At 38.3% G+C, this 25,303-nt stretch overlaps 2 protein-coding genes and 1 long non-coding RNA gene across 10 annotated transcripts in view; 1 reads left to right on the forward strand and 2 right to left on the reverse strand.

Moving 5' to 3' along the window:
* slco1c1 (solute carrier organic anion transporter family, member 1C1) overlaps window positions 1–1,972 on the forward strand; it is a 32,985-nt gene extending 31,013 nt beyond the window's left edge. For all 8 annotated transcript variants that reach the window (XM_079622621.1, XM_079622619.1, XM_079622618.1 and 5 more), the window contains one exon: window positions 621–1,972. In XM_079622621.1, the coding sequence (XP_079478747.1) occupies window positions 621–861 (241 nt within the window). In that variant the 3' untranslated portion in view covers window positions 862–1,972. The remainder of the gene's footprint in view (window positions 1–620) is intronic.
* dus4l (dihydrouridine synthase 4-like) lies at window positions 1,963–25,207 on the reverse strand. Its single transcript, XM_079622972.1, has 14 exons — window positions 24,830–25,207; window positions 24,619–24,740; window positions 23,919–24,036; window positions 23,572–23,694; window positions 22,362–22,588; window positions 22,033–22,279; window positions 19,382–19,441; window positions 8,325–8,423; window positions 8,117–8,217; window positions 7,017–7,164; window positions 6,797–6,932; window positions 4,656–4,767; window positions 4,440–4,540; window positions 1,963–3,683 (listed from the first exon to the last, which is right to left on the reverse strand). The coding sequence occupies exons 1-14, from the start codon at window positions 24,937–24,939 to the stop codon at window positions 3,648–3,650; spliced, it is 1,740 nt and encodes a 579-aa protein (XP_079479098.1). The 5' UTR covers window positions 24,940–25,207; the 3' UTR covers window positions 1,963–3,647.
* Window positions 11,975–18,177, reverse strand: LOC307003807. The gene is made up of 6 exons (XR_013798823.1): window positions 17,682–18,177; window positions 17,129–17,229; window positions 14,971–16,811; window positions 14,408–14,509; window positions 13,987–14,082; window positions 11,975–13,808 (listed from the first exon to the last, which is right to left on the reverse strand). It is a non-coding gene; the product is annotated as an uncharacterized lncRNA (long non-coding RNA).
* Window positions 25,208–25,303: the final 96 nt, after the last annotated feature.

The following is a 25,303-nucleotide window of genomic DNA, read 5'->3' on the forward strand; positions in this document are numbered from 1 at the left end:
ATGTTTGTTTACAACTCAGCTGCACATGCAATACTTTTCATAAACGCTTGTCGTTATGATAAATGCATTCAAACATATAATTTACAGTAAATAAGCTCCTCTCTGGTATTTTTAATAGCTAACTATAACTTTCCACATTGGATTATTTCTTTCCTATGTAAAGCAGGGACTTCTTACCAGAAGTTATTTGGTCATTTAGTTTTTACTTGCAGAAACCATACATTTAACAGTATTTTACAGTAAAATGACATGTTTGCAATATTTTCCTTTACAGTGTAGGTATATTAGCATTTTATCTCATTATGAAATATTGGGTTATTAGTTGTAAAATATACAGGCATCCTTTAAAACTGGAAACATTGTATTTTTTTACGGTGAATCTCTGGCAACCACAGCAGCCATTTCGCCCCCGCAAGTTTAACATAATATTTTTTACAGTTTAGTGTTTTGTTTTTCTCTCATATTAAAAAGCTAAAATATTTTCCTCATAGTTTGATGGTTGAATCAAACTTGTTGGGTCATTAAAAACAAAGTCCCCTCCGGAGTCCGGACATCACTTTTAGAGATCATGTGTTCATGTCCTGGTGTGTAATTGTGGTCATCTGACTTTCATCGCTCAGGATAGCATATCTGGGCCTGACGCTGGGATTACGGACAGCTTCCTTCTTCCTGTGTGTGCTTGGGCTGGTGGTGTTACGACGGCACGTTCAGAGGGAAGAGCGCAACACACTCGCAAACGGAGGCACGGGTGCCGCGGCCGGAGAACTGCAGGCTCTCAGGAAAGAAGAAAACAACAGCTGTAACTTGGACCAATGCCCGCGAACCACAGATTACGACCCGGAGCGGGAGACGCGTCTGTGACGCACAACATACTCGCCTGCGCAGGGAGCAACAGGGCCCGTTTATACGAGTTACACTTTCTATTGGACCCATGTAAATGATGTGAAGTAAGGAAAAAATCTGTTGTTTTGATATAGTAGAATTATTTCTTGAATGTACATGCTGTTTTGGGTTAAAAAAGAAGAAGAATGTCTTTACTACCAAACCTGTTTGGATTCAACGCAAAGATGCTTTTAGAAGTATCTCAACGGAAACTAAACATTGGATTTCCTCTCATTTAAGCCATCATCGTGCACAGGCCCTTCGAGGAATAACAAGATTATACCTTGTGGGTACATGACCACGTCTGCTTGTAACTTTCTCTTCTGCCATACACACAGATAGATGCCTGAGACAGTTGACCACAACACTGTGTGCTTAATATAGGTAGGCCTTGCCATGCAGGCTATAGGTTGAGTATGTTGGTGGATGTCAAATTGCATCTCATTTGTTAGTACCGTATCGTCAGGAAGGGAGCGAAACGCTCACCATTGTGCTTTTACATGTCACCTGACAGCAGTTCCTCCCTTTTAAGAAACGTGAGGAACGGTCCAGAACTGTGGGCTTGTGTGACGCCATGGGTATGTAAGTAATCATCTTCATGATCGATGTTGTGCAATGTCACTGTGAGAAATGTTGTGCGTGTGTGTGTGTTGTTACGTGTGAACGGGTGCATTCCTTTGCCAAAAAAAAAACAAACACAAAAAGCGGCAGAAAGAAAAGGTCAACATGGTCTATTCTCAGGTTGTTCAATCAATTGTTCCTCAAATTTGCAAATAATTATTCTTTTATATACTTGTATGAATCGTTGTCTGGTTTCCGCTGGAGAAAATGTTCCTTTGTCCACAACCAAGGAAAGGATTTTTATTTGTGACTTGTAAGGCAAATAAAACGAGTGGCATTTATTACTTGCTTTTACGTTAGGTAGTACATAATTTTATTTGCTGATGTTTTTGTATACTTAACAGTGAATATCCTGATAATGTGTAAAAAAAAAAGAAGCATTTATGTGAAAGATTAGATGCATTCTTTTCAAAATAAAATGAATGATTTACTACAAAGAACGAAAGAAGATGCACAATCATCAATGACAACAGTACCGTTCTTCACTTTAATCGTGAAAATACAATCACAGCAAAATGTAAACAACTCACTGAGGCACTTAAGCAGGTGATTTTGCACCCATTAGAAGAATATTACAATATTATTATTTAAAAAAGCTATATTTGACCACATTGGACAGGAAGATACCGTTACAAAGGCATGAACAATCCCCCTTTTAAGACATTTCAAACCAAGTCAGCAATCGGCCAACTATACAATCTAAAAATAACATTTCTAATCAAAGAGTTGCATAGCAATTTTAGGTATTCTCCTAATGTTCCCGTCTCCTCTCCCTCTCGAGCGCTGCTCAGGATCAGACAAACAGGAGAGGGAGAGGGAGAGGAAGCGAGCGTGGAAGATTTGTGCATCATAAACAGCAACATGGTTTCGAACACCCACACGGTGGGTGACGGCTTATTCTTAGTAAATGAGAAGAAAAAAAATCACATTATTTAGACAACAAATTTCTTTCTTTTTTTTACGCCTCACAGGGTAATTTTCAGTCGTTTAATCTTCCCATAAGTCTAAATGTTTTCATTGTAAAATGTTGGTTGTTCTGCGACTAGAATAGGTGAACAATGAAATACAATATTCAGACTTCATCAAAAACTAAGTAAATCACACAAAAAAACATGTCCAGGTCAGATTTACTATTAAAATCAAAAGAAAAGTTATATTTGGCATGAAGAAATTAATTGAATTACTGCATTAAACTCAGTAATCAATGTATTACTTATTATTTTAATTAATAACGGAAGGGAAAATGTGCTTAATTGAGACATAATAAAAATGCAAAAGAATATCTAAATGGTTTGATTTCGTGGGGAAATATGGCCTGGACATGTTTTGTGAGGTTTAATTGTTAAGCATCAATAGCACAGAAACGGCTACCTCAAAAGATCTCTATTGGACTGGGAAATCTTCACATGTGGTGTGTGCATGTGTTTAACAACTAACAGTGATTGAACTCAGGTGTAACTGACCTACCTCTCCAGACTCCAGAACAAACACACTAACCGCTCACTAACAGACTGTTTGCTCGGCCCGGAAATGGTCTCACTGTGACGCGTTTACTCATTATTATCTGTTATTTATGTGTATACGGTTTTATTCTTCTTAATTAAAGTTGATTTAAATGACTAACGCAGTTTGTAATGTATGTTCCACTTGCAATCTGATGCATTGTGTCAACGAACTTGTTTTTGTTGGTGACATTGCTGTGAAAATATGCATATCTTCAGGAAGTATTCCTAATATTACAGCTACTGTGACTCATGTTTGCATGTGGGAAGTTTCTGGGTGTTGCGCGACAGACTGGTTCAATATGCACTTTCGAGAGAATCGAGCAGAGGAGAATGAAAGCAACGTGAGGTAAAGCAATGCAACATGCAAACATCAGTCTAATATGGCTTATTCATTAAATAACTTCAATAAAAGTGTGCGGATACAGTTTTTTGGAGACGATCTTTAAAAAACAGCACTGCCCCGCATCAGCCAGAACATCAAAACAATAGAGATGTGTATCAAAGCCAAACCGCTACTACAAATGTGTGGTGACGAGCAGGTAACCTGACAGGATGTGATGTCATGGGTGGTTCAGAACCGAGACTCATGTCATGCTACCAGGTGAGTGATTATCATACAGGTTTCCATTGTCCACTTGCCTAGTTATCCTTTTTGTCTCCATTGTCCGGCTGGTTCTAGAAAAGAGACAAAAGAAAGTTAACAAGGATTTTGTATTGTTCTTGGTCATGTCAAAGTGCTTAGCACATATAACTATTTTTTGTGTCGGCATGCACACTATTTTGGTGATTAGTATTGATGGTGTGATTTATAAATGATCAGTCTGATTTTATAAATTACTAAACTGTTATTCATCTATTGTTCATTATAATATTTTGAAGGTTGAAGCATGGAAGTATTCATACAGTATTGTTGTTTAAAACATGAAAACCAATATAAATTTAAAATACCTGCCAAAATTTGCATTTGCATAGTATCAAGATTCTGTTATAGTTTGTGTCAATATTTTGAATGATATTCAATATTTTTAGATTTAGTTTTTTCATTTTAATTGTAAAGTTTTAGTAATTTTATTGTGTTTTTGACATTTTTAAGGTTATTTTAGTACTTGAAGGTTAAACAAAATAAAAAACTTTTTCAGCTAGTTGCCAATGCAACCTCTCATTTTCATTTTATTACAGTTAATGTTTACGTCAAGTAATAAATACTTGGTTACACTTTATTCTAAGGAGTCCGTGTTTCAGTGCAATTATACATTTAGGTACTAAGTGATATTAATTATCAATGTGTACTTATAGGGTTAGGAATAGGGTTAGTTGCATGTAATTATGCATAATTTACTGGTACAAGGACACAGTAAAATAGTAACTAAATCTATATATTTATGGTTTTAGTTGATGTTTGCTTGTATAATATCATACGGTCGGTCTTACCTGAAGCTCCTGGTGCTCTTGAAGGAGACGGTCGTATTCTTTGGTTAGTCCTTCAGTTTGTTTCTTCATGGCATCTAAATCCGACTTGGACTTTTTCAGAGCTACAGTCAGAGAAGCAAACCGCTGTAACTGATAGAGCTGCTGTTTTCCAGAGGATTCATTTGATAGTGAGTGTAATCTAGGATCAGTGTTGAGTGTCTGAAGGCCTGTGCTCACCATCTGTGCTGCTCTTCAGCTCCTCTGCCAGTCTCTGCATCTCTTTCTTCAGGAGTTTGTTCTCTTCTGTATCTTGTTTCTTCCCTCCTTCTCCTTTAGGGTCCACCAGTGCCTGAGGAAGACAGCGGTTTGTCCTTCTGTTACTCAAGGGTCTGTCAGAAGGATTTCTCAAGACCCAAACGCCACACACATTGATTTAATAACTCCTCATGAGCATGAATAAACACTGAGGGACTGCTACAAAAAGCAGATGTCCAAGTCCAGGGTCTTACAGATTCTGTAAAAAGAGATTCCAGGACTTTCTAGCACTACTTTTTTTGGTTTTCAAGGACTACAATCAGAGATCGCACTTATCAAACAATATCTTTAGTATTTTTGAAAACTCAAATGACAGATATAAGGTTCTCAAAATACAACTATGTAATAATATATATTTAATACAAAGTTTTCAATGGTTATTGTTCAAATAATATTAAAATATAAACAATATTTTATATCTTAATATTTTATATTCATTGAAAATAATGTCTTATTTCAGTCGCTGAAATGTGGAGCAGGTTTTGTGAGATTCATGTCATGTCATGGTCATTTTTACCTGGAGAGAATTGTATTTTTCCCAAAAATGCTCGTTAAAGGCTTAGTTCACCCTAAAATTGTCCCATAATTTACTCACACTTAAGCCATCCTATGTGTTTGACATTCTTCATTCTGCCAAACACTTCTTTCTGTCTCTTCCTAGCTTTTTGGGTTGGATCCATCCATCATAAAAGTAACTCATACGGCTCCAGGGTGTTAATAAATGCCTTCTGAAGCGATTTTAAAGAAAAATGTCCACATTTATAACTTATTATACCATGGTTTGGGTGAATACTCGATTCTGATTGGCTGCAGGGTGTCCATTAAAAAGTGATGTATTATATTTATTATATTTATAAGGATTATATTTATGATGGATGGATCCAATTTTTGGGCTTCAAAATCTAAGGTACCATTCACTCCCATTATAAAGCTGGGAAAAGCCAGGATATTTTTAATATAACTGATTGTGTTTGGCAGAAAGAAGAAAATCATATACACCTAGGATGGCTTGAGGGTGAGTAAATTATGGGATCATTTTCATTTTTGGGTGAACTAACCCAAATGTTAATGTATTCGACTAAAGCGTACTGACTTTGTTTACACAGGGTATAACTTGTGTTATAAAAAACTTTTAATAATAATTGTGCTTTTTTGGTGTTTTGAAAAAAAGTGTCAATAAATTGGTAATTATTACACTTGTGGTGTTCTCAGATAAAAAATGACCAGCCTACAGAAATCACTTATTAATCTCTCGTTATGCTGTGTTATGCGTTATGATCGACTGGATCACAAGTAGACGAGGGAGACACATTCCCTTTTACACCTGGTGTTTTAATCCATCTCTTTTGTCCACTTCTCTCCTGATTTCTTCATGTATGGGCTTTTTCAGATCTTTCGATATAACGGATGAAATAAGCTCACGCAATTTACATATGAACGCGACTGGAGACGACAGTAAACACACAGAGATCAGCAGCTTTAGTTTCTGCTCTGACAGACGCAAGACCAGCCGAATGCTGTTAGTGTGTGAGTGTGTGTGTTAGAAATCAGGAATGGTGAGAGAACATTGTGCTTGGTACTTTTTTTATCTTCAAACCAAACTAAGGTCTTCAGCCGACAAAGTTTAAATCCCGTCTGGCTAGAGCTCTTCCTATAATGTTCACGCATTCGGTCAGTAGTTGGAGAGTAGACGGTCTTTTGTGGCTGTTTGAACACATTTTACCACATGAGCATTTACACTACAAAAGCAATCCAGTCATGCGTTTTCGACAAGCTCTAAATGTGATAGAAAGTGGACAAGCTCAAAATGTTTTAGACCCTGTTTACACCTGTATTTAGTGTCGTCCACTTGTGATCGGATTGATGAAAACACATCTTAATACCAGGTGTACACAGGGCCGGAGGTGCATAAGCTCAGATAAATGAGGCTTACGATCAATCAGTTTCAAAAAGAAATACAAAATTTGTGCTAACTGAAAGAACTAGTTGACAAAAAATTGCACCCAATATTTGGTGAGAATATAGCATAATCAGACTGGGAAGGCTTTAAAAAGGCTTTTAACCTGTTTGAGCATCTCATTGTCCTCCATGTACTTCTTGGCAGCTTTGTTGGCGCTTTCAGCCTGAGTCTGCAGAGCAGCGCTGGTGCCGAGGGCCACGGCCAACTGGTTAATCAGAGTGACGACTCTCCGCATGACACTGCGAGAAAGAGCACCAATATAAGGTCAAAATCACACGACAAGCTGCCAGCGGTCGATGTCATACGTGTACATCAGTGCGTACAGCCACAGGAAGAGCGAGAAGCCAGAGATGTAGAGGTTCCTCTGGGCTCGGAAGAGCTTCATGTGCATGTGGTCAAACATGTTGGGGTGCAGTTTGGCTTCTTTGCTCTGGTCAGCGTTCGAGTACTTCCTCACCTCACGCAGGGCGTCTGCAGCAGATTACAGCACAGATGGGTTAACCTGGGTCATTTCTAATCTCACTTTAAAGGAGAACTCCGGTCAATTTTAACATTGAGCTAAATTTTTAGTGCTGTCAATACAGAGAACAACGAGAAAAATCTGTGTTGCCTACACCGTGTTATCCTCTTTTTATAATGTGCACCCTATTGACTTGAATGGAGCAAGTTTTAAACCTGCTTTTATCCTCTTAACGTCCTTGATGTGTCATTACAAGTGCCCAGCCATGTTGAGTGATTCCTTCAGACTGAACACGGTGAATCTGACTGCATTAGATGTGAAAGATATTAATAAAAATTGTTAATTCAACAAGCGCACATACCTGTATTTACTTCCTGTGTTCGGTCGAAGTCCACAGTAGTCGACTGTCGAGTTCACGCGCGTGATCATAGGTAACTAAGCAACAGTGGAGACTCAGACTGTCACGGTGACGAAGCCGAAGACGGTGCTGTGTGGTGTTTTGAGAATATCAGCTCTGATGGATATTTGTAAAAAAAAAAATCATCTTAGTTACCTATGATCACGCGCGTGAACTCGACTGTCGACTACTGTGGACTTCGACCGAAAACAGGAAGTAAATACAGGTATGTGCGCTTGTTGAATTAACATCATTTTTATTAATATCTTTCACATCTAATGCAGTCAGATTCACCGTGTTCACTCTGAAGGAATCACTCAACATGGCTGGGCACTTGTATGACACATCAAGGATGTTAAGCAGATAAAAGGAGGTTTAAAACTTGCTCCATTCAAGTCAACAGGGTGCACATTTTAAAAAGAGGATAACACTGTATAGGCAGCACCGATTTTTCTCGTTGTTCTCTGTATTGACAGCACTCCAAATTTACTAAAAATTGAGCTCAATGTTAAAATTGACCGGAGTTCTCCTTTAAGACATGGCATTAAAAACAGAACATGACATACCAAGGAAGAGAACAATGAGGATTACTATCATGGTGAGAAAGCCCTTGTTCCAGAACTGGGAAAGACGGTTCCAGATGCTCCATTTAAAAATCCTCTGCCATCTGCAAACGTGGACATCAGTAAGAGCAAGTGGACATCAGTAAGAGCAAGTGGACAACGGCAAACATGCAAATGGTTTAGACGGGCTTGTGGCTCTGGAGCATTTTACCTTTGCGGAGAGACGAAAGGTAGACAGAAGATGACAAGAACACCAATTTCCACATACAGGAAGGAAGCAACCGCAGTCCACTGCAGCGTCATTTTGTTTCAGCTGCATGACAAAAAAGTAATAAAGAAATGTAAAAAGTATTTTATTTATACATGCATGTAAGTTTAGAAAATGCTTTCCCAGATTATCAACCACTGAAAAAACAAATGCATAATTCCTTACTAATCAAGGCTGTTATTAATCTCAGTTAATCTACTTATGGTATTATGCTCGGATCAAAGGTCTTGTTCAATGACATTCCTCCTGTCTCTTCCACTTACACACTTTGACACTGTGTTTGACTCAATACCAGGAAGCATAACGTTATACGCCACATACACACAGTCACAGAACATTATAGATAATAATAATAATAATATCTCAGTATAGTGCGATTAGTAGACCGCACTGCAGATTATGTAATTATGTATATGTGGTTTAAACGATTAAGTGTTATAATGCATAACGTTAATTGTAAATATACGATCTCTGATGCAACAGGAAATGAACATTCAGCAAGACTCAAAACTCAAACGCAGATAAGCAGAAAACATGACACCAGAAACAGAAAGGCGAACTGTTTTGCATCTCACCTACGTCTAAAGAAAATGTTCAAGGAAGTTTCAGACGAATGACACAATTCAGGAAAACTAAACTAACCGCGGACAAACACACAAACACAGCTGTCTCACTCCAGTGACGTCATTAAAGCGCGCGCTGTGCATCGCGCACGAGCTCTTGTCGATCATGTCATGGGGAAAAGTTCATGATTAAACGGACAAATAGTGCTTATAATCGAATATAAATGCTTATCCAACAAAAAATATTATAATATAATGTTTATAATTACGAAGAAAATACAGAGATGGGCAAAAAGGAACAGAAAACCATCATGCGTGGGGAAATGATGATGATGAATAACAATGAAAACTTCTCAGTGAATAATAAAAACTTCTTTTGGGAATTTTGTGGGAAATATGATAATTCATCTGATAATAAATTTATTTTGTCTTTCCATTTTTGCATATTTTTTTAGCTGATGCAACACGATCATACTCGATTTGCAACGGTGTAATTCACACAAATCACCACAGGAGGGCGAAACTCTTTTATGTTTATTAGACTCGATTTGTAACGGTGTAATTCACACAATTCACCACAGGAGGGCGAAACTCTTTTATGTTTATTAGACTCGATTTGTAACGGTGTAATTCACACAATTCACCACAGGAGGGCGAAACTCTTTTATGTTTATTAGACTCGATTTGCAACGGTGTAATTCACACAAATCACCACAGGAGGGCGAAACTCTTTTATGTTTATTAGACTCGATTTGTAACGGTGTAATTCACACAATTCACCACAGGAGGGCGAAACTCTTTTATGTTTATTAGACTCGATTTGCAACGGTGTAATTCACACAAATCACCACAGGAGGGCGAAACTCTTTTATATTTATTAGACTCGATTTGCAGCGGTGTAATTCATACAAATCACCACAGGAGGGCGAAACTCTTTTATGTTTATTAGACTCTATTTGTAACGGTGTAATTCACACAAATCACCACAGGAGGGCGAAACTCTTTTATGTTTATTAAACTCGATTTGCCACGGTGTAATTCACACAAATCACCACAGGAGGGCGAGACTCTTTTATGTTTATAGACTCTATTTGTAACGGTGTAATTCACACAAATCACCACAGGAGGGCGAGACTCTTTTATGTTTATAGACTCTATTTGTAACGGTGTAATTCACACAAATCACCACAGGAGGGCGAAACTCTTTTATGTTTATTAGACTCAATTTGCAACGGTGTAATTCACACAAATCACCACAGGAGGGCGAAACTCTTTTATGTTTATTAGACTCAATTTGCAACGGTGTAATTCACACAAATCACCACAGGAGGGCGAAACTCTTTTATGTTTATTAGACTCAATTTGCAACGGTGTAATTCACACAAATCACCACAGGAGGGCGAAACTCTTTTATGTTTATTAGACTCAATTTGCAACGGTGTAATTCACACAAATCACCACAGGAGGGCGAAACTCTTTTATATTTATTAGACTCGATTTGCAGCGGTGTAATTCACACAAATCACCACAGGAGGGCGAAACACTTTTATGTTTATTAGACTCAATTTGCAACGGTGTAATTCACACAAATCACCACAGGAGGGCGAAACACTTTTATGTTTATTAGACTCAATTTGCAACGGTGTAATTCACACAAATCACCACAGGAGGGCGAAACTCTTTTATGTTTATTAGACTCGATTTGCAGCGGTGTAATTCACACAAATCACCACAGGAGGGCGAAACACTTTTATATTTATTAGACTCGATTTGCAGCGGTGTAATTCACACAAATCACCACAGGAGGGCGAAACTCTTTTATATTTATTAAACTCGATTTGCAACGGTGTAATTCACACAAATCACCACAGGAGGGCGAAACTCTTTTATGTTTATTAGACTCGATTTGTAATGGTGTAATTCACACAAATCACCACAGGAGGGAGAAACTCTTTTATATTTATTAAACTCGATTTGCAACGGTGTAATTCACATAAATCACCACAGGAGGGCGAAACTCTTTTATATTTATTAAACTCGATTTGCAACGGTGTAATTCACATAAATCACCACAGGAGGGCGAAACTCTTTTATGTTTATTAGACTCGATTTGTAATGGTGTAATTCACACAAATCACCACAGGAGGGAGAAACTCTTTTATATTTATTAAACTCGATTTGCAACGGTGTAATTCACATAAATCACCACAGGAGGGCGAAACTCTTTTATATTTATTAAACTCGATTTGCAACGGTGTAATTCACATAAATCACCACAGGAGGGCGAAACTCTTTTATGTTTATTAGACTCGATTTGTAATGGTGTAATTCACATAAATCACCACAGGAGGGCGAAACTCTTTTATGTTTATTAGACTCAATTTGCAATGGTGTAATTCATACAAATCACCACAGGAGGGCGAAACTCTTTTATATTTATTAAACTCGATTTGCAACGGTGTAATTCATACAAATCACCACAGGAGGGCGAAACACTTTTATATTTATTAAACTCGATTTGCAACGGTGTAATTCACACAAATCACCACAGGAGGGCGAAACTCTTTTATGTTTATTAGACTCGATTTGTAACGGTGTAATTCACACAAATCACCACAGGAGGGCGAAACACTTTTATATTTATTAAACTCGATTTGCAGCGGTGTAATTCACACAAATCACCACAGGAGGGCGAAACACTTTTATATTTATTAAACTCGATTTGCAGCGGTGTAATTCATACAAATCACCACAGGAGGGCGAAACACTTTTATATTTATTAAACTCGATTTGCAGCGGTGTAATTCATACAAATCACCACAGGAGGGCGAAACACTTTTATATTTATTAAACTCGATTTGTAACGGTGTAATTCATACAAATCACCACAGGAGGGCAAAACTCTTTTATGTTTATTAGACTCGATTTGTAACGGTGTAATTCACACAAATCACCACAGGAGGGCGAAACTCTTTTATGTTTATTAGACTCGATTTGCAACGGTGTAATTCATACAAATCACCACAGGAGGGCGAAACACTTTTATGTTTATTAGACTCAATTTGTAACGGTGTAATTCACACAAATCACCACAGGAGGGCACACAACGGTTTAGGTCTTTTGACTTTTTGCCAATCAATTTATTTTAACAGAAGAGAGGAAAGAACATAGATAGATCTGATGCTTTATGTTGCATTGCGTTATTATGAGTGTATAATTCTGCTTTCACCCCTAGGATACATAGACATAGACCCAATTGTTTTGGTGTAGTTCACAAAAATAACCACAGGAGGGCGCAACACATTTAAATTCATTGAACTTAATTTGTTTTGGTGTAATTCCCAAAATTCAGCACAAATAAGCCAAAGTGTTTTGAATTATTTGCAAATATATTTATTTGAACAGTGTAAATAGTTCTGATTGGCAGTTCATATGTTTTTCTGCTCTCACCCTCTTACAGAAGTGTAGTGCATTTACATTTGTTCGTTAAGACTCAGTGTAATTTACAAGCTCACCACAGGAGGGCGAAACACTTTTATGTTCATAGATCTCGATTTCCAGCGGTGTAATTCACACAGTTCACCACAGCAGGGCGCAATAACAAGCCTGAATATAAAATAAACTCGACAAAAAAAAGCAGTTTCTCAAATCAAAAAGTTTTTCGTCAAGAATGGCTCAGTTTAAATAGATATTTTGTTTAGTCAGTTAATGAGAGTGAAGTATAATTACATATCCTTGCAATATCAGTGATTATCAAATATTGCAATTGAGTATTTTTACACAATGACAAAAAGTACAAAATCTTGAGGTTTGAACCACAAAAAAAGTAAATAAAAATTAAATGTGAAAGACTAAACCAGCCCTGAGTTCTACACACTCTCTGTGGTAGAGAGGATCATTGTTTTTCATTGAGCAAATCTAAATGACCTTAAAAACATCGTAATTGCATCACAGGTTCTGTGGCTCAGTGGATAGTTGTCTCCCTTTCAAACCAGAAAGTTCTGGTTCAAACCCCACGTTTGCTGCAGTTATTCATCATTTAACACAAAGCTCTGGATCAAACCTGTTGAACACACTCCTCATCTCTGCAGTCTCAGCGGCTCAGGAGAGAAAGTGTTGTGTTTCGATCACAGCGTCCTGAGTTCAAATCCCACTATTGCTGACTTCCAATTGTTCTCATTAGACGAGGAGTCCCGAAAACCAGTTGTTGTTGTGAAATCCATGATGGGCGAGTGGGTAAACACACACTCTCTGAGGAAGAGGCAGTGATGAAGACACGTGTTCAAATCTCTCTTTAACTGCTTTATTGGAAACTCTCAGGATAATAGTCAAATATAAGTTCCTTCACATGAACAGATCTGCGGCTCACAAGTAAGAGCGCTGCGTCACGGGTTCAGAGGTTGCTGGTTCGAGTCCAGCCAGATCTCTGTGATACGAGTGTATGTGTGAAGAGGTCGGGGAGTTTATTTGAAATTAAATTGTTAGCTATAGTTGTTATATCAAAGAAAAGGCCCCAGACGCCAGTAATGAGTGTGTAAGACACAGTGGTGCAAGTGGTTACACACACATGTTCTCGGCTGATAAGGTTGCACTGGAGGCTTGGGTTCAATCCTCGCCTCAGCAAGATTTATTGTAAAATCATCACAGGCCTCATCCAGGAGAAAAGTCAAATATAAGTTCCTGCACATGTCTCAGCAAGAGATCTGCGGCTCACAGGTAAGAGCGCTGCCTCACGGGTTCAGAGGTTGCTGGTTCAATCCCAGCCAGATCTCCGCGATACGAGTGAATGGTGTGTGTATGAAGGGATGGGGACGCGTCGGGTCCCCCCCGAACCCCGTCACGATGTCCAGCAGGGGTTATGCTTCTTGATACAATGAAGAAGAAAAAAAATTAGCAGACTCAACATTCTGGCATGCCGTCCCTTCCCCTCCTATTTAGGTTCCCATCATTTGCTTTATAAAGGTGTGACCCTCCAAAAAGAAAATGATGGGAACCTACATGTTTAGCGCCAAACGACAACATTCACACATGAGAAGTCTTACCCGTCCATGAGCAGAAGTCCATCATTACAGGGAACGTCTGTCCACACGACTCAGATCTCTGCTTCTGATGACCGGACGCTCCAAACATCCCGTATTCTGGAGAGGAAACATAAACACAAACATTACTTTATATTACACACTGAATAACTAAACCATCAGAATTATCTAAACGATAGTTAAATGTAAACGGTTACATAAATTAAAATCCTAAAGCTGTAAAAATATATATACATATATATATATATATATAATACATAGTATGAATGCTGAATCAATAATAATATTTTGGCTCAATCTACTGTTCTTTTAATGAAGTATTTATTCCCCTCCTCTTTAGGTTCCCATCATTTGCTTTTCAAAAAGAATGTGCAAATCTACATGTTTATCACAGTAAAACACACAATCACACATTACACATTACCTGTCATGAGCAGAAGTCCATCATTACAGTGAATGTCTGTCCACACGACTCTGATCTCTGCTTCTGATGGCCGGGTTTACACTCCACAACACATCTCAGATTCTGTAGAGTCACGGCATAAACAAACACATCATTACACACTGTACATCTAAAAAACAATAAAAAAAAATGGTCTAAAATGAAATATTTTACACATCACTAATGCTGTATAAATCAATCTAATGTTCGTCTTGTTTAATTCAATTACTGTCTTACACAACACACAATTATGAAAACAGAATCAATACCACACTAATATTCCTGTCATAACCGGAAGTAGAAAAGCATGAATCAACAGGAGAACATCAGAGCTTCACACACACACAACTCCTGCTGACTCTCTCACACCAATCCAGAAAACACTGCAATATCAACTGAGTCCTTCTTATTACACTTTATAGTGTGAATATCAGAGGGCGATTCATTCAGAGACTAAAAAGGTAACGCTACAACTAGCGACTGATTTGATAGAGCGAGCAAGTCACTTGATCAGAGAAATTGACTTTATGCGGAAAGTTACTCACAGGTGAGTCTCGTGACACTCGGTTCCTTCATTTTATCCGTGTGTGTGTCGGTTTTATTTGCAGTTTAGCTGTAATATGCGCTGTTAAAGTGACATTAAGAGCTGTCATCTTCTCATCTGCAGGATCTGCACGTGTTGTTGTGATTGTCATCAAGCGTCATGTTGTCAAGCAGCAGAAGTGTCAGACTGAAGGAGAAACCGCTTCTGCCGCCTAGAGGAGCGGAGGAACAACTGCACTTTACTGTCGTCGGGTTATAGTGGAGAGATCACATCTGAGACTTTGAGTCATGAAGCAGCAACAGAAACATGTTTAAATCCCACAGATGCAGATCATATTTTACAAAGCCTGAGCCTAAGTTACTTCAGACTTCATATAAAAGACTAAACCAGCCCTGAGTTCTAGACAATCTCTGTGGTAGAGAGGATCATTGTTTGCTAAAACTTTTTCCCCCAAATGTTTTTACGCTAAAAACAAGATAAAGTGATTATAGAGCACAAGTTTTACCTGAAACTAATGGGTAATGGGTAAACGAGTGCCTTTGAATCACAACACTGCAACAGAGACCTGTGATCAAATCCCACAGACACGATGAACATCTTTTCCTCAACCTAAGTTAAGATCAAATCTAAATGACCTTAAAAACATCAGAATTGCATCACAGGTTCTGTGGCTCAGTGGATAGTTGTCTCCGTTTCAAACCAGAAACTCCTGGTTCAAACCCCACGTTTGCTGCAGTTATTCATCATTTAACACAAAGCTCTGGATCAAACCTGTTGAACACACTCCTCATCTCTGCAATCTCAGTGGCTCAGGAGAGAAAGTGTTGTGTTTCAATCACAGCGTCCTGAGTTCAAATCCCACTATTGCTGACTTCCAATTGTTCTCATTAGACGAGGAGTCCCGAAAACCAGTTATTGTTGTGAAATCCATGATGGGCGAGTGGATAAACACACACTCTCTGAGGAAGAGACAGTGATGAAGACACGTGTTCAAATCTCTCTTTAACTGCTTTATTGGAAACTCTCAGGATAATAGTCAAATATAAGTTCCTTCACATGAACAGATCTGCGGCTCACAGGTAAGAGCGCTGCGTCACGGGTTCATAGGTTGCTGGTTCGAGTCCAGCCAGATCTCTGTGATACGAGTGTATGTGTGAAGGGGTCGGGGAGTTTATTTGAAATTAAATTGTTAGCTATAGTTGTTATATCAAAGAAAAGGCCCCAGACGCCAGTACTGAGTGTGAAAGACACAGTGGTGCAAGTGGTTACACACACATGTTCTCGGCTGACAAGGTTGCACTGGAGGCTTGGGTTCAATCCTCACCTCAGCAAGATTTATTGTAAAATCACAGGCCTCATCCAGGAGAAAAGTCAAATATAAGTTCCTGCACATGTCTCAGCAAGAGATCTGCGGCTCACAGGTAAGAGCGCTGCCTCACGGGTTCAGAGGTTGCTGGTTCAATCCCAGCCAGATCTCCGCGATACGAGTGAATGGTGTGTGTATGAAGGGATGGGGACGCGTCGGGTCCCCCCCGAACCCCGTCACGATGTCCAGCAGGGGTTATGCTTCTTTATACAATGAAGAAGAAAAATTAGCAGACTCAAAATTCTGGCATGCCGTCCCTTCCCCTCCTATTTAGGTTCCCATCATTTGCTTTATAAAGGTGTGACCCTCCAAAAAGAAAATGATGGGAACCTACATGTTTAGCGACAAACAACAACATTCACACATGAGAAGTCTTACCCGTCCATCAGCAGAAGTCCATCATTACAGGGAACGTCCGTCCACACGACTCAGATCTCTGCTTCTGATGACCGGACGCTCCAAACACATCCCGTATTCTGGAGAGGAAACATAAACACAACTTTACATTACACACTGAATAACTAAACCATCAGAATTGTATTTCTAAACTATAGTTACATGTAAACGGTTACATAAATTAAAGTCCTAAAGCTGTAAAAAATATATATTTAATACATAGTATGAATGCGGAATCAATAATAATCTTTTGGTTCAATCTACTGTTCTTTTAATGAAGTGTTTATTCCCCACCTATTTAGGTTCCCATCATTTGCTTTTCAAAGGGGAAAAAAGAAAGTGATGGGAAACTACATGTTTATCACAGTAAAACACACAATCACACATTACACATTACCTGTCATGAGCAGAAGTCCATCATTACAGTGAATGTCTGTCCACACGACTCTGATCTCTGCTTCTGATGACGGGTTTACACTCCACAACACATCTCTGATTCTGTAGAGTCACGGCATAAACAAACACATCATTACACACTGTACATCTAAAAATAAAAATGAATTAAAATAAAAAATGGTCTAAAATGAAATATTTTACACATCACTAATGCTGTATAAATCAATCTAATGTTCGTCTTGTTTAATTCAATTACTGTCTTACACAACACACAATTATGAAAACAGAATAAATCCTACTCTAATATCCCAGTATTAACCGGAAGTAGAAAAGCATGAATCAACAGAAGAACATCAGAGCTTCACACACAACTCCTGCTGACTCTCACACACCAATCCAGAAAACACTGCAATATCAACTGAGTCCTTCTTATTACACTTTATAGTGTGACTATCAGAGGGCGATTCATTCAGAGACTACAACTAGCGACTGATTTGATAGAGCGAGCAAGTCATTTGATCAGAGAAATTGACTTTACGCGGAAAGTTACTCACAGGTGAGTCTCGTGACACTCGGTTCCTTCATTTTATCCGTGTGTGTGTCGGTTTTATTTGCAGTTGAGCTGTAATATGCGCTGTTAAAGTGACATTAAGAGCTGTCATCTTGTCATCTGCAGGATCTGCACGTGTTGTTGTGATTGTCATCAAGCGTCATGTTGTCAAGCAGCAGAAGTGTCAGACTGAAGGAGAAACCGCTTCTGCCGCCTAGAGGAGCGGAGGAACAACTGCACTTTACTGTCGTCGGGTTATAGTGGAGAGATCACATCTGAGACTTTGAGTCATGAAGCAGTAACAGAAACATGTTTAAATCCCACAGATGCAGATCATCTTTTACAAAGCCTGAGCCTAAAGATACTTCATACTTCATATAAAAGATTAAACCAGCCCTGAGTTCTAGACAATCTCTGTGGTAGAGAGGATCATGTTTTGCTAAAACTTTTTTTTCCCCATTGTTTTTACACTAAAAACAAGATAAAGTGATTATAGAGCACAAGTTTTACCTGAAACTAATGGGTAATGGGTGCCTTTGAATGTGTGCCTTTGAATCACAACACTGCAACAGAGACCTGTGAATTAAAAACATTATAATTGCATCACAGGTTCTGTGGCTCAGTGGATAGTTGTCTCCCTTTCAAACCAGAAACTACTGGTTCAATCCCCACATTTGCTGAAGTTATTCATCATTTAACACAAAGCTCTGGATCAAACCTGTTGAAAACACTCAGCGGCTCAGGAGAGAAAGTGTTGTGTCTTAATCACAGAGTTCAAATCCCACTATTGCTGACTTCCAATTGTTCTCATTTGACGAGGAGTCCCGAAAACCAGTTATTGTTGTGAAATCCATGATGGGCGAGTGGATAAACACACACTCTCTGAGGAAGAGGCAGTGATGAAGACACAGGTTCAAATCTCTCTTTAACTGCTTTACGTTGTGTCGCTCCGTCATGTGGAGAGTCCGGGTTCGAATCCCACTCTTTGTCTTAAAATGCTTTAGTATTAACAGTTTTGCCAAATAATAAAGACATGCCCCCAAAAAAGCACAGTTAGAGTGTCGGCTCCAGTGGCTCAGTGGTCTGTGTGTCACTCCGTCATGTGGAGAGTCCAGGTTCAAATCCCACTTTTTGTGTTAAAATGCTTTAGTTTCACTGGTTTGTCCACATAATAAAGACATGCCCCCCCAAAAAAAGCAGAGTTGGTGTGGAAGTGCCAGTGGCTCAGTGGGTTGAGCTTGTCCTCTCCTGGCGGGAGGATCCCGGTTCGAGACCGGCCTGGACACTGAAGCATGGATGCGGTGAGGAACGGCAATCATGGGATCGGATCAGGGCGGACAAGCTCAGACACGAAGGGGGGAGGGAATGACCTTACTCCTCCCCCTGGGGATTTCTGGGACCATAACCAGCAGCGGTTATACGCCAATGTTTACTTAACCATTTTAATGGAAGCATGAAATGCACTTCACCCCACACAGCAAAAAATTTACTCAACAACACTCCTTCTCACTCCTCCATCCCTTCTTCCTGTCCACCAGGACCCAGACTACACCTCCTCCATCCCTTCTTCCTCTCCACCAGGACCCAGACTACAGCTCCTCCATCCTATCCTCACTTCTCCACCAGTCCCTCATCTGCTGATTTCTTGGAGATCTGACTGGGATTAGAACCAGGAACCTCTGAACCATGAGGCAGCACTCATACCTGTGAGCCACAGATCTCTTGGCTTTCTCCCGCTGGAACTCATACTTCACTGTTGTGCTTCTGCAATAAACAAGTTAAAGTGTGTGTGAGACTAGAACCCACATCTCTATCGCCACCTCACACACAGAGAGCATGTGTGTAACCACTCACCCATCATGGCCAACTCTCTGAGGCAGCACTCTTACCTGTGAGGGACAGATCTCTTGCTGAGACATATGCTGGAACTTATATTTGACTTTTCATTTTCCAATAAACCAGTTAAAGCTTTGACAGAGTCTCAAGTCCCTAGCTGGGATTTGAACCCTCGCCTCTATCTCAGCCTCATCACCAGAGAGTGTGTGTTTAATCACTGCACCACTGTGGCTTTCACACTCAAGGGTGGCGTTTGGGGCACTTTGTTGGTTATAATGACAACTATTTAATGTAAACAATAATGGGGATTGAACCTTCGCCTCTATCCCAGCATCATCACCTTACTGCATACATTTTGTATTATTTTTATTGGAATTATACTATTTCACCCTCATTTCCTTTAATAAATCTATTTTACACTAGTAACACAAAATAGTTACATGCAGGACCTTAAGGACAAAAAACTTTAAGGACAAAGAAAATTTAAACTGCAATTTTTAATGACGTAACTGTACATTTTTAATGTATAGTTTAATGATTAACTATAAAATGATGCAGTCTTTGTTAATAGGCTTTCAGGCTTCAAATGAACATTTTTACTATTTTTTACTATTTTAGCACCATTTTATTTGCACCAGATTAGGGAAATACTCGCTTTTTTTGCATATTATAGACCCAATTGGATAAATTATGCAGCTATAATTGTGTGGGTGTGTTGGTATGGATGTCAGATTGTGGTTTGTATCTGTCTACTAAAAAAATTGAGCTTTGCTGGCATCTAACGTGGAAAATTTGGTACTGCACCCAAACTAAATCTGAAAGCTAATTTTTTGAGATATCAACCTCAAATTTAGAACAAAACTTATTTAGATTTTTGGGTTCAACATGTTTGATAAAATATGTATTTTATATAAAGCAATGTTCAAAAATTATTTTCATAAACTTCACATTATTGTCCTATAAGGACCTCAGAGAACAATTTAAAATTGACACATCACGACAACACTATATCAACAGAGACAAACAGTTTTCTTATTTTTCTACGTTATAATGTGAATATCAGATGAAGATTAATTTAAAGATTATTAAGGTAACGTAACCACTAGCGATTGATTTGATCTTTTGAAGGTCTGAAAGAGTTTAGCATGTAAACAAAGACTATGATAAATCTTCATAGAAGAGATGCGACTGTCTCAACTTGTTTATAGGTCAAATAATACGTTTGGTTTTTTCAGCAGCAATATTTTACGTTAAAGGACTAATTTTGTAGTTTTTAGTTCACATCATTTTACATGAACTGACAAAAGAGCCCTGCTATGACATCTTATGTAATCATATGTAAACTCAAACAATGACTTATTCAAATCACAACGGCTGTTAAGAAGGGAAGATAAACCAGAGAAATTGACTTTATGCGGAAAGTTACTCACAGGTGAGTCTCGTGACACTCGTTTCCTTCATTTTATCCGTGTGTGTGTCGGTTTTATTTGCAGTTGAGCTGTAATATGCGCTGTTAAAGTGACATTAAGAGCTGTCATCTTGTCATCTGCAAGATCTGCACGTGTTGTTGTGATTGTCATCAAGCGTCATGTTGTCAAGCAGCAGAAGTGTCAGACTGAAGGAGAAACCGCTTCTGCCGCCTAGAGGAGCGGAGGAACAACTGCACTTTACTTTCTTTAAATCACACAGATGCAGTGGCCTTCATACACGTACATTGAAGTTACTCCCTATATGTACACTGGATACAAGCTCTGTGGCATTAAAGAGAATTGTTTGCGTTGGAAGATGTTCGGAAACAGGCAATACACATTATCTAAAAAATAACACACCCTATCCAAGACTTGAACACCCATCCACACTGGCCTGGTCTCAAGGTCATGTTCTTCTCAACTGAGCTACCAGTCAGATCCTCATTATTTCACTATGTATGTGGGCCTAATGACTTTCAAAAAGAAACAAACAGTTTTTCCCTCAGGCTTTATTCAGTGTGAACAGTTAAAAGACTCATATGCCTTGTCTATTATAACTGTCCATGTGTACATAGCATCTCAAATATGTACATCTGTAAAAAAAACATAATAAGCTGTTAATGACATATTTGTACAATCATGAAACTATTATATACACATATATTTTTCTATTACTGTACTATATTGCATTATTTACATTTAGTTTGCTTATAATATTATATTTAATTTTTGCATTATTACTGTACTCTTCTTCTGCACTGGAAGCTACTCTCACCAAGACAAATTCCTGTGTGTGTGTGTGTGTGTGTAAACATACTTGGCAATAAAGCTCTTTCTGTTTCTGATTCAAAAGCTTGAAGATCCCTGCACTATGGCAATAGTGTATTTAAAAATAAGAGATGTAAAATGTTCTGCTTCTGCCTTTCAAAAAGCTGTGTTATTAAAAGCATGTTGCAGTTAATGCAGAAAACTAGCACTCTTTTCAAGGATGTTCTTTATTTGCGCCTTTATTATAACTTATAAAAGAATACATTCATTAAAAACAACTACGTCGAGCCGTAAGTGTTGTGAAGGAAGTCGATGACTGCAGACGTACTGGATAAATTATTGAACACCCTCCTCTCGGGCTGAGAGGTGATGCGTTCCAGCATGTAAATCAGGTGATGGTGGAAACAGCTGAAGGGGGTCCCGTGCTCCACAGCGATGTCCACCCAGTCCCACACACACTGCAGCGGGGTCTCCTCGTACCCTGCGAACATGGCAGGATTGGCCAGCAATCCCCGAGCAGCCATTACACCTGCAGAGATTCAAAGGTATCAGACACAGGACTCAGATAAAGATCATCCATGTGGAGGAGAGGCGGTTAATCTGACACACACCATCCACCCCTGTGAGGGCGTAGGTGGCCTCCACATCCTGCAAGCTCTTGATGTCACCATTAGCGATGACTGGGATGGAAAGGCTATCCTTGATGGTCTTGATGGCATCATAATGAACAGGCTGGTGCCTCTCGTCGGATGTGCGCCCGTGAACTGTAATCCATGAGACGCCTGCCGCCTCCGCCTTCTGACAGAGATCCACTGTCTTCCTGACATCTTTGTGAATTCTGAAGACAAGAAAAAGAAAAAAAACTGCCAGTAAATGTCAAGCCACTTTATATATATACGACCTGTCAAAAGTTTGCATAAGTCAAAAGTTTATTTTTTTTCTTTAAATGTTTTTGAAAGAAGTTTCTTATGCTCACCAAGGCTGCATTTATTTAATCAACAATATCCAAAAATCATTCTAATATGATGATTTGGTCATATTATCAATGTTGAAAACGGTTCTTTGATTAACAGAAAGTTGAACATAATTTATTTGTATTTATTAAGGCATTTATTAAATATAAATCTTTTGTCACATTATATATTATGACTTTACTGTCACTTTTGATCAATTTAATGCATTCTTTGTGAATGAAAGTATTAATTTCTCTCTCTTTTTAATCTTACCACAACATTTTTAATGGAATCATTGTTTCCACAAAAATATGAGGCAGCACAACCGTTTTCAACATTGATAATAATCAAAAATGTTTCTTGAGCATCAAATCAGCATATTAGAATGATTTCTGAAGGATCATAATACTTAAGACTGGAAAATTTAGCTTTGCATTACAGAAATAAATTCAATTTAAAATTATATATTTTTTTACTGTATTTTTTATCAAAAATATGATTTTATCCAATAAATGCAGCCTTGGTGAGCAGAAGAGACGTTTTTCAAAAAAAAAAATTTTTAATGACCAACCCCAACCTTTTTATATATTTATATATATTTTTTATGCAGTATTTATCACCTTACGCTAGTATATACTGTATGTACATATATATATGGACAAAGATGGACATATTTATATATTCAACTTCATATAAAGACATAAGTTACATTTTGGGACAAAAAAAGGGAGTTGAGAAACACACACTGTTTTAAAGTTATCAACTGTCCAATCATTTCAACAAGTTTTAAAAAGAAGACATTTTTTAAATTAATTAATACAAGTTAGCAAAATGAGTGTACTTTAAAGTCAGGAGATCATATGCTCACCTTATTTTTATGGATACTGCATAGTTGGGTTTGTCTATTTGGTTTCGGACGTGCCTAACCATGTCTTTCACAAGCTCAGGTTTGTTAATCAGGCACGCACCGTAGCCTTCAGACACGGCCCACCTGCAACACACACATCCACATGACTGCTGTCACTCAAGAACGGGAAATGCTGTAAAAACTGCAGCTTCCACAAACAACCTGTGCACAAAATGTTCACAAATGTTCGCAAATCGCCTTTTGATGATACATACATTATGTATCGCAAGAAATCCTCAATTAGTATTCCATATTTTTTAAGCAGTGTGTGATGGGTAATATTTCATTAGTCTGGATATTAGCATTACCTTTGTGGACATCCACAGTTCAAATCCACCCCATCTGAGAAAGGAGAAACCACACATGCAGCATCTGCAAGCGTCTGTGCGTCCTTCGCAGCAAACTGGACAATTAAGGGTCGGTCAGCTAAGAAGCAAACACATGTTAAAAGATTTTTTTAAAAGTAGTTATCAAGTAGAGGCTGTGCCAGTGACTCAACTGAAGGTGAAAGGTAGCGTTGCAGCGAAGTGTAGTCTTGTTGAGAAAACTGAGGCCAAGTTTACGAGTGTGTGTGTGTGTGTGTGTGTGTGTGTGTGTGTGTGTGTGTGTGTGTGTGTGTGTGTGAACAATTAATTTATATTCGACTGAAACCTTGACAATTTTAGGACATATTTAGGTCACTTCGTTTTTCTGCAGTCTGTTCATGTCACAAGAGAACAGGGAAAAAACATCGCTATATATACGATATATCAAATCATGCAAAATTAGAAAACACTTTCCATGTTATTTTTCTTTTTGTTAACATCAATGACAGTATTTTAGCACAAACTTTACTGTCAATTGGCTAAAAAATTATAAGTGCATTAATAAAATTGTCACTTTTCCTAATTTAATCTATACAATGGTAATAGCATTGCATATTATCGCACCAGTGCAGTTAGTAATATAGACATGTCAATGTTGTTAACTTTTGTATGATAAATAATTTAAATCTATACAATGACTTACTCTTATTGGTGGTGAATTCACTGTCTCTGGCTTTTGCAGAGCGCATGAAATCAGCGGCAATGATCATTGGGGTGAAACATAAATCACAGTCATATTTCCTCACTAAACATCTGAAAGCTAACCTGAAAAGAGACAGAATAACCATTCAGAACACACACGACATGGACAAAATATTACATTACATGAATCAATTCAATGCTGTCTAACTTACTTTGAGTAACGGACCATGGGTGCACATACTCTGACTGGTCTTCCCCTGTTAAACAAGTCCGTGATGATATTCCCACTGTCCATTATTATTTTATTGTGGACCTCTGTCATAAATTCCGCGACTCACAATCCTGCCATAAGTAATCGCACAGATCAAATACTCAGTATTAAACTCCTTATTAAAATGTACTCCATTTTACATTACAAACAGTACACATGTATTCCCTTAAAAAGCGCGTTCAGAATAGTAAACATTAGACTAACACGCATGGTCACGTTTGTCACTTCCGTTTGTCAGTGTGAGTAGGTGTGTTTAACCTTTGACCTCTTTTCCACAAGAAACGGAATTCATATTTATTTCCAGTTATAATGCGATAGATTATGACATAAATTAACAGAATACCTTTTTTAAAAAAATCTAAAACTAGTTAAATCACCATTACAATAAAATTGTGTCAGTTTGCGAATTTTTAAT

Source organism: Phoxinus phoxinus (genome assembly GCF_949152265.1).
Source record: "Phoxinus phoxinus genome assembly, chromosome: 9".
NCBI lineage: Eukaryota > Metazoa > Chordata > Actinopteri > Cypriniformes > Leuciscidae > Phoxinus > Phoxinus phoxinus.